The sequence below is a fragment of the Mirounga angustirostris genome, unplaced genomic scaffold (genome assembly GCF_029215605.1).
Source record: "Mirounga angustirostris isolate CCGP_5_RB_7025 unplaced genomic scaffold, mMirAng1.0.hap1 SCAF_10, whole genome shotgun sequence".
Taxonomy (NCBI): domain Eukaryota; kingdom Metazoa; phylum Chordata; class Mammalia; order Carnivora; family Phocidae; genus Mirounga; species Mirounga angustirostris.
In genome coordinates, this window is record NW_026991718.1 from 112,464,774 (window position 1) to 112,474,605 (window position 9,832).

The 9,832-nt window shown below is 56.8% G+C and overlaps 1 protein-coding gene across 1 annotated transcript; it reads right to left on the minus strand.

The window, feature by feature from the left end:
• Positions 1 to 3,439: 3,439 nt before the first annotated feature.
• Positions 3,440 to 9,333, minus strand: TCF15 (transcription factor 15). Its single transcript, XM_045885593.3, has 2 exons — positions 8,725 to 9,333; positions 3,440 to 3,899 (listed from the first exon to the last, which is right to left on the minus strand). Exons 1-2 carry the CDS (start codon positions 9,253 to 9,255, stop codon positions 3,825 to 3,827), a joined length of 606 nt encoding a protein of 201 aa, XP_045741549.1. The 5' UTR covers positions 9,256 to 9,333; the 3' UTR covers positions 3,440 to 3,824.
• Between the last annotated feature and the right edge of the window lie 499 nt (positions 9,334 to 9,832).

Genomic DNA, 9,832 nt, shown 5'->3' on the forward strand with positions numbered 1-9,832 from the left:
ACAATAATGCATTGTATTTGTGACCGTGTGTGGGTGCTTAAGAGTTAACCTGCTAAATATACCACACATTTTTGGAACTCTGTTTTGTGGTGTTTTTTAATCTAACAGGAGCCTCATAAAATAGAAGTGGTTGGACCAACGAGGGGAGCTTATGCAATGGAGGAGCCCTGCCTGGAGGAAGGGGTGCTGCATTCTCAGTCCTGCTCAGATCCCCAAACTGCGCAACCATGGCCCACTGCTGTTCTTCTCTGGGCTTTGGTGTCCCTCATTGCCATGGGCAATGTCTTGAGGTCTTCCACCTGCAACTGCAAAATTAGGGAAGAGAGCCCTGTGTGTCATGGGGGGATACTTGGGTTCCTAGGGACCCAGGAAGGCCAGGGACTCCCTGGGAGACCTGAGGGAGGCTGCTTCCTCTGGATTGGCTCAGTCCCCTCATTGTGAAGCGGCGGTCTCGGCTATCATTTTTGCACCAATGCTCCTAGTGTCTAAGTTTTGGGTAGAGAGTGAGACCTGAAATTTAAGCCTCCCCTTCAGGGTCCCAAGTGGTCTGGCTGAAGTTGGTCACCCCCACAGCCCTGGGTTTCTCCTCCCTGAGCTCCTGTTACTCCTCTGGCTCCAAGTTGGCCCTCACTCAGGGAGACTTGGGGATCCTGGCTGGGCTGGCCTATCCTGAAGGTGGGAAGCATAGGTGTTGGGGGCAGGGATGTTGGGCAAATGCCCACCCGAGGGACCGGTCTGTGGCTATGCCTCTCCCAAGTCTCATGTGTTGGGCTGGCCTGGCAGCTCACCAACGCTCGGATGGTAACTGTGTGCTACCCGGGAGTGAAGCTCAGGCAAGCCTGTAAGCGGGAAAGTGCACGAGATGGAGTACTAAGCAGCTGGGAACAAGTCCGAAGTGGCTCCGTACACGGGCTTTTTTGTGTGCAGGATGGTGTATGTGCAAGGTTGCGGCTTGCGTGGAAAAACAATGTCTATGTGGCTTGCCTATATATGCAAAGCCGGTTCCTGCAGGCATTCCCAAGACCCTGATGAACAGTAATTGCCTCGGAGATCAGGAACGGAGTGGCTGGGAAGGAAGGAGACGGACTGTTGCTTTAGTCTCTTTTGTAGCTCCTGAGCTAGGAACTCTGTAAGTGCATCCACTTCACAGGAAATACAATGGGAAGAACCCGGCATGAGGAGGCGTGCAAGAGGGGCTCCCGACCCTTCCTGGTCTGCACGCTGGGTCCACGAGTGCATGCGGCTTGTGAAAACTCGTTGAGCTATGCACTCACCAGCGGGTGCGCTGTCCTGTGCGTGAGTTATACTTCGGGGGAAAGCTGTAACTTAGTATGCTGTAAATGCTTGTTTCAGTGTCCGTTTTACAAAAACTCTGTAGGATTACAGTGTCGACTGTGGTTGTCTTTGGGACGGGTGCTATTTCTAGGGTCTTGCAGCGTTTAAATGTTTTACAGTGAAAACAGAAGCAGAGAAACCGATGGATGCTTTTTCAGAACTAGAAATCAGGACAGAGCACTTTTGGAAGGACACACAGGAAAGTGTTACCAGCCACTGGCTTCAGGGAGGAGATTACTTACCCCGTGCAAAAATGGTCTATTAAAAACTATTTAACAAGGCAAACAGATAATTATCATTCTGTCCCAGCTATTCTTGCTGGTTAGAGACGGGCCCAGGGAGGCCCGGGGTGGAGGTTGAGCGATTTCTCTGGGGTCACTCGGCAAATCTGGTGGCAGAAGTGGGCCTCCAGCCACGAGCACCCAAGGGTCTGCTCTGTCCCCACTCCCGGGTTTCCTGCCATTGACAAGTCACAGTCCTTTCCTATGGCTTTGCCAGGGGCTGCCTGGCCCTGGGCAGACACAGGGAGTACAATGTGCTTTCCTAATTAGCTCCCCCCGGGGGACGCACGACTACACTGGGACAGGATAGGCAAGCCCCGTGTCCCTGGAACACTGGGGACACGAGGTGGAGGGTGCGGGGAAAGCTCTCCCAGGCTGGACCTCCGCCCTTTGGGGCCCTCCTTCCTGCACTTCTCATGCCAAAGAGGTTAAATGTGGTGGTTGCACGGCCACTCTAACCTGGGCTGACCCCCCCCCTTACTCTCCTGGGGCCGCGGTTTTTGTCTGTGAGGCAGACGGGGTGCGTCTGGCTCACTGCGGTGGTGTCTGGCGCAGAGCCTGGCATGGACAGTAATCTGTTGATCGGCACAACGGGCAGCCCCGCTTCAGGCTCAGTCAAAAGGTCAAATGCAGAGCAGAGTGGATACAAGCGTGGACTCTGGCCAGGCATCCGTCAGTAGACACTAATTAAAAGTGTTTGTTAAATTCATTTTCCAAATAAGCATGTGTACCCAGAGACAAGGGCGGCTGCCCGGCTCTGTCACCTCACCTGGCCCCGCTCTCTGCCCTGCCTTCCTTCCCCCCAGCCTCCCGAGCCTCTGATGCTGGCCTCCCAGGGACTGTCCCAGTCGGAGAGCCAAGGGCACTTGGCTGCACTGCCCAGCTGTCCCCGTCACCATCGTGGCTGAATCTGTGAGACGGGGAGACACCAGCCCTCACTTTGCAGGCCTGCTGAAGAATCGGGGCCTTGGGGGGCTGGCACCCCAGTGGGGTATCTCTGGGGCAAGGGAAGGCTTTGGGGGTGGACAGACCTCACCTCATCATCCTGCCGCGTGCCTTTGGGGGGGGGGGTCACTGCTCCTCCAAATCATCTCAGCTAAAACAGGGGTAAGAACATCCCGTTAGTGCATTTGCTTGCACATGTGGGAACTGCATGCCTACACAGCCCTGTCTGTGAAAACACGGAGAAGGGACGGGTTACAGTAGAGAACATTCGTCAAGTGGAACACACAGCCACTAAAGGGACGAGGCCACTCTTTACCTTTGTGTGCTGACTTGGGATGACAGTCGACTTAGGTCAGGGAGAGACTGCAAGGGGCAGGAAGCATGGACAACGCGCTATTGTTTGTGTAAAGAATGGGAGAAAGTTAACATATACATGTTTCTGTCCTTGCTTGGTTATTCACAGGGAATGGGACAAAATCTGGGAATGGGACAGATCACAAAATCTGGTGACTGAGGCTGCCTGCAGGGAGAGCTGGTGGCTGGAGGGCACGAGGAAGAGAAGCTTCACCATATTTCTTCTTGTACCTCTTGAAGTTTGAACCATGTGGATAAATATATTCCTTTTTCAAAAATAAATAAAATTAAGATTTCTTGACCAACCGCACCAGACAGCTAAGGGCTGTTCAAGAAGACTGTTGTGAAGTCTGGTCATCTTGACTTCTGGAGATGGGTCCTCCTGCCTTCCCCCCAGCCCTACCTCCTCCAAGGCAGAAGGCAGCACCTGTGACATCCGGGCCTCTGCACAGTCTAGGAGAGGGGCCACCTCTGACCTCTGATGTCCCTAGTTCCCCCAACCCCGTTCTTCAGCTGGGAACATCTTTTATTTAAAAATACTTTTTTATTTTAAACCCACCAATTCTCTCTCTCTCTCACATATACACACACACACCCCCACACTCATTCACAGATATGCACACATCCTCTGTCACCAACAGTCTTTGTTTTTCCAGAAGTTCAGCCTTGTCTCTGACCAGCCAGGTCTGGGGCTGGCTGGCTGGGTCCTCATAGCTCTCTGAGGGTGCGGTGGAGATGTCCCAGGGAGCCTGCCCACAGGGTCATGGGCCCAGACCATTGTCCCCTGGTCCCAACATGAAAGAAGTTTGGGTTGGGCTCCTGGGGTCTTCTCCCCTATTTAACCAGTGGCTGGCCTCTGGCCTCCTTCTCCAGGGTCCTGCTTGGAACAAATGCCACAGGGGTCTAGGCTCATCTCCGTGGCACTCGGAGGGGGGCCACCCCCCTCACCTTCAAGCAGCTGCCCCCCAGGTCACGACGGCCACCCTGTAAGAGGGAAGAAAGAGAAAGTTCGATCAGGTCCCCATGCACACTGGAACTAACCTCTGTGTCCAGCAATAGGGGACTGGATAAATAAATCATAGCCACACAATACAGTTCTCCACCGCAGAAGGCCGAAGAGACTCTCCAGGACTGACAGGGAATGATGGAGAGACAGCTGCATTGAAGGACAAAAGCAAGAACTGAGTGAATGTTCCTGTGTGCTGAGATGTCTAGAGAGAAGGGCATATGGGAAGTTGCTAACGGGCTTCCCTGGAGGAGAGGGATTTCGTGAGGAGGAGGCATGACGGGTGGGAGGGAGGCTCTTTTTTTCTTTTTTTTTTTTAACACTATGTACTTTTTTACCCTTTTCATTTCTTGTAATTTCATTTCATGTAATTTGTTGCTTTTTTTTAAAAAAAAAATCCAATACATTTTAAATCATGATATTTTATATTAAAGGGCAAAACAAACGAAGCCCACAGTGGTCCTCCCCACTGCCCGACGGTATGCCCAGTGGCTTACCCATTAACCTTCAAAAGCAGACTCTGGCTTTCTGGCCTCCCTGCCTTCATTCAGGGTGTCCTCTCTGCCAGGAATAGGCACTCTGGTCCCGTCTCCCCGGGAAGGTTTCTCTATGCCTGCCATTACCCAGCACTTCCGGGTACATATCAGCAGAAGAAAACTTAGGAGGGGAAGACAGAGTCTCTTTTTGTTCCCCCATCAGGCTGGGGGCTGAGAGAGGGGGAGGCAAAAGTTCTTCACTCTGCAGCCCCAGGCGCAGCCCTGAGCCCGACATGAGCAGGTGCAGACTACTGCGCTCGAATCTGTGGTGCCCACTGGAAGATGAGCTCACGGTGGCAGCCCTGAAGCCACCCGTCCCTCGGCCCGCAGGGCCCATCCCTACCCGGTGGTCTGTGGGCTGGCATGGGGGTATCGTCCTCACTGTAACCCAGCGCGGTCACAGACATTAGAGCACCCCCTCTGTTGAGGCCTCCAGCCACGGAATGATGTGGGTAAAAAAGCTGGGCTAGAAATCCGCGTTGTCCCACAGTCTGTTCTGCTTCCAGGACCCTACTGGTGTCTGAAATCCCACTGTCAATGCTGGCCCCACCGAGGCCGGCTAGGAGATGATAGGACAGGCCTCTTTCTCAGCCATCTAGAGAAACAGCCAAGCATCTGGGAGCTCTGCCCCCTGCCCCCTCCGCCCTGGGCCCAGGTTGGGGCAGATCCATCCAGATGTGAGCCCAGTCTCCCTCGAGGCTCTCTGGGCCCAGGGACAACGTGTTCATTCACAGGCAGGGCTATTTTGAGGGCTGAGGCCACAGTCCCAGCAGAGCCTGGGGCTTAGGCTTCTCAGACAAATCTGGCAGGAGTGGCTGGGAAGGGGGGACAGGCGTTGGGGGGGGGGAGGGGGTGTAGTGTTGGGGGATAATAAAACCCGCCTCCCACTCTTTCACTCGATGACCTCAGGGGCAGGGGGAGCCACCTCTCCGCCAAGTCTGGCAGTCATTGGGAGACCCCGGTCTCAAGCTAATGCTGGGACTGTTCACCTCTCTGAGCTTCAGTGTCCTCATCTATGAAATGAGGACAAAATGATTCTACTGCCACCCCAGGGCGCAGGCGATTGCAAATGCAGCTGCGAAAGAGGCTTGCAGACGGCCAAAAGCACTTAGAAGGGGCCCTGACTAGGCCCCAGCTTCTCCGTCCCCTAGGAACTCAGCACCTAGGGCTCTGGGAAGCACCGTGATTAGGATTAGTCGGGCTTTAGTGAAACAGATCGGGGCTTTGATCCCTGCTTTGCCACGGACTATCCGTCGGACCTCGGGCAGGTGACTTCACCCCACTGAGCCCGTCTCCCCACGTGTGAAGTGGAGTTACTGTGAGGATGACCCACGCTCCCCTAGGTAAAGTCCTAGCACCGTGTCAGGCACACAGTAAGTGTTCAACAGATGGTCACAAGTATTATTATCGGCATCATCCGGTAATGGTGCCTCCTTGCCCCGCCCCCCAACCCTCTGGCCATGTCCGCTCTTGAGTTGTGTACACCAACTGGGGAGGGGGCCTTACAAGAGGATCCTATCCAACTCCGCCCCCAGGTGACAAAGGGGGAATTGGTAGAGACAAGAACCCCCCTTCCATCTCCCACTTGCTATTTCTACCACAAAGGATCACACTTAACCCCTCCTTAGACAGAAAGATACTACAAGAGCATGGTGGTCCCTGGTGACCCCATCCTCAGACCAGCCATGTGGGAGGGAGGGGGTGGCTCAGAGTAAAGCAATAGAGTCTGGGCCTTGGAGCTCTCTGGCCCCCAAAGCTCAGAAGGGAGACCCTGCCGTGGCTCCACGAGAGGGTCAGTTTTCGCTCAGTTGAGTCTTCAAGGGGCCGGAGCCGGCCAGGATCGCCCCTCTCGCCTACTCCCAGAGGAGCCTGTGGGGGTGAGCATGGCTTCTGCAGCCAAATTTGGCTAGGTTCTTGGTCCTGTAGATGGATCGCGGGGAAACAGCCAGACCCAGGCGAGTGAGTCCCTGTGATCCAGGGGACAGGCTGAAACCAGCAGAGAAGGCCCCCCAGCCTGCCTTGCTGTTGGTGTGGGCACATGGCAGACACACCTTTTTCCCCAGGCCTGCACTTACAGCTCCCCAGCCCCCCACCCTCTCTCCCCACCCATAACCTTTCCCACTTCCCAATCACGCAGGCCTGAGTTCAAACCCTCACTTCATCACGGGCAGCGTCTCTGAACCAGCGACAGCATCTCTAGGCAGGTGGCGGTCACCAGAGCACCTCTTTCCCTCATTGCCCCTGAGGGGTTTTAACCAGAATGTGTGAAGAGTGCTTAGCACAGGAAATCAGTGCCCATCAAGACTGCCTCCCCTCTGTGCTCTGCCACCTTCAATGTCTTCCCCTTTCCTTCTCAGTATCATTTTCCTGATGCCAACTCTTGGGGTGCCCTGTTCCTAGAACACCTTTCCCTATCCACTCATCTGCCTGCCTCTGTTCCTAAGCATGTGTCAGGAATTCAACCCCTAGCTGGGGGCTTCCTCTGGGCTCCCACAGTCCCTTGGTGCTCTGCCTCCCCACCATGAGACTGCGGCATCCCTGTCTTCATCCCCATTCCCTTGCCCTGGCCTTGGGAGTTCCTGACTGTGGTGGGTGGGACCCCACAACCTGCTTCTCTGGAAATGTTCTCAGAGCCAACAAAAGGCAACTATTGGGTAAATAAGTTTGGCTGAACTGAAGGAACAGGTGAAGGGCAGTTAGAGGGTTATCACTGAGGGCCCAGCCAGCCCTTCACAACTCAGGTTGGATGCATGAAGGCCCACCTGGCTTTCCCACCCAGCCCGGAACACGGGCCAGGGCCCGCAGCTGGGAGCAGCAGAGTACAAGTCAGACAGAGCCTAAGACGACTGACTCAGGGAATCTGAAGCAGCCATGGGGGTGAGAGGCCAGGCTGGGAGTCTGATGAGTCAGAAGATGATGGTCTGGGGCCAGGACACAGAAGCTTCCCCAAGACAGAGTAACGCAGGGGGCCTAGAGCAGCTGTAAGAACCAAAGAATGGGGGACTCAGAGACCTGACTCCAATCCCCCATGCCCTTTCACTTTCCAAAAGACTGTGGGCCAGTCAGGGACTCCCCCGGCCTCAGTATCTCCAGATGTAAATGCTAGCTGCTGGAATCCAAAGGTGTCACGCAGACCAGCTTCCCTACTGTAGGAGAAGGCCAGGACAAGAGAGGGAAATGTGGGGGATGAAGCAGGCTCCTTGGGGCCTAAGCGGGAGGAGAACCTGCTTCCAACCAGGAGAGCCCCCTTTCCTTTTTTAAGATTTATTTATTTGACAGAGAAAGAGAGACAGCAAGAGAGGGAACACAAGCAGGGAGAGTGGGAGAGAAGCAGACTTCCGGAGTAGCAGGGAGCCCGATGCGGGGCTCGATCCCAGGACCCTGGAATCATGACGTGAGCCGAAGGCAGACGCTTAACGACTGAGCCTCCTGGGATCATGACCTGAGCGGAAGGCAGATGCTTAACGACTGAGCCACCCAGGTGTCCCTTTCAACCTCAGCAGCTACTCAACCCCATCTGCCCCCTACCATGCTGGTTCTCATCCTTATCTGGAAAACCACAGGAGCTCAGCTCCAGCTCCATCCAGCTGACTCAATAGTGACCTCGCCCCCACACTCTATCCCTTTTGGGGAGACCCCCTTCTTCACTCCTACTGCTCATTAGCTGGCTACCTCAGACTTTTAGTGGGGGATATGTGTCTCCTTTTCTTCTCAGTCTCCCGCCAAGTCTTAGGATGGCAGACAATTATTTTACTGGTAGGGGTAGTTCATGGCAACGTGGACCAGCAAGCAACAGAACCTGCGTTGTGGCTTCCCAGGTGAGCAAATGTGGGCATGCGATCACACCCCCCTGAGCCTCAGATCCTCATCAGTGATAAAACGGGCAGAATAAACTACCTGCCTGGGGGTTCTTGTGAGGGTAAAAGAGGAGGAGGAACGCACCTCGCGCATGGGAAGAACTTAATGATGGCCTTTCTAACTATTTCCTCACGCTCTTTCCCCAGCACACCTTCACTTAAAGGGGTGTCCTTCAATGGGCAATCTCCGTTCTCTGGGCTTTCCCGTACCACTTCTGTTCGGGGGACTTTGGGTGAGTGGTTCTGTTCCACACAAATCCTGGGCTTGGAGCGCCGCGGCCCCCGACGAACTTCCTGTCGCTTCCCCCTCTCTTCACTGGGGTCTCTGCTCCTCTTCTGCTTCCCTAGGAGGCCCCGTCCCCCGCCAGCCCCGGACCCGCGGCTACAGTCCTGGGGCTCCGCGCACTCACCCCTTTGCGCTGGTTGCTGAGGCAGAAGGTGCAGATGGAGCGCGGCTGGCGGCCGCCGTCGGGGGCGGCGGGGACGGCGCTCTTGGCACTGCCGGCCGCACGGAAGCACGGCTGCCCGTCGTCGGCCGCGTCGCCCAGCAGCAGCACGTTGGCCAGGTGTGCGATGTAGCTGGACGCCAGGCGTAGCGTCTCGATCTTGGACAGCTTGCGGTCCACCGGCTCGGTGGGGATGAGCGTGCGCAGCGCCGTGAAGGCCGTGTTCACGCTCTGCGTGCGGTCCCGCTCCCGCGCGTTGGCCGCCTGCCGCTGTCGCACCACCACCACGGGGCCCGCGCCGCCGCCGCCGCCGCCGCCCGCCCGCCGCCCGCCCCCGGGGCCCGGGCCGCGCCGCGCCGCCTCCAGGCCCTCGCAGCAGCCGAACGACTGGTCGGACGCGTCGCTCTCGCTGCGGTTCTCCTCATCCTCGCTCAGCAGCCGCACGTCCGGGTACAGCACGTGCGCGCCGACGGGGCGCAGCAGCGCGAACGCCATGGGCGCCCGGCCGCGTCCCTCGGTGCGCCGCGTCCCAGCGTCTGCCGCGCCCCGCCGTGCGCTCCCGCGCGCTCCCACGGCCCCGCCGGCCGCCGCCTTATAGCCGGGGAGGGGCCAATCACGAGGCCGCCCCGGCGGGGGCGGAGGCCGCCGCCCTGGCCAATGGGGAGACGCCCCTCGCGCCCCGGCCAATGGCGAAGCGCCCGCCGCCCCCGTTCCCCAGGTTGAAAGCAGCCCGGGAGCTAGGGGGCCCGCCCTGGAGGCTCCAGTGCGCGCCGGCGAGCGGGGCAAGTGTCTGGGGGGTCTGTGGCTGGGGTCGGGTGTGCCCGGATCTGGACTCTTTATCTTCGGTCTAGACCCGCAGGGAGACTCTCACGGCTTCAGTTTCCTCGTTCGGAAAGAGGATTGCAGAGAAACCAGCTCGGGGTTTTCCCGCCCCCACGTTCTGATACTGTGGTTCTGCAGCTTTCTTGTGTGTGAGAATTAGGGAAGGGGGCTGTTGGCATGACAGATTCCCGGGTTCCTCCCGTTCTGATGCAGCAGGTCGGGAACGGGGCCCAGGAATCTGCATTGGGAT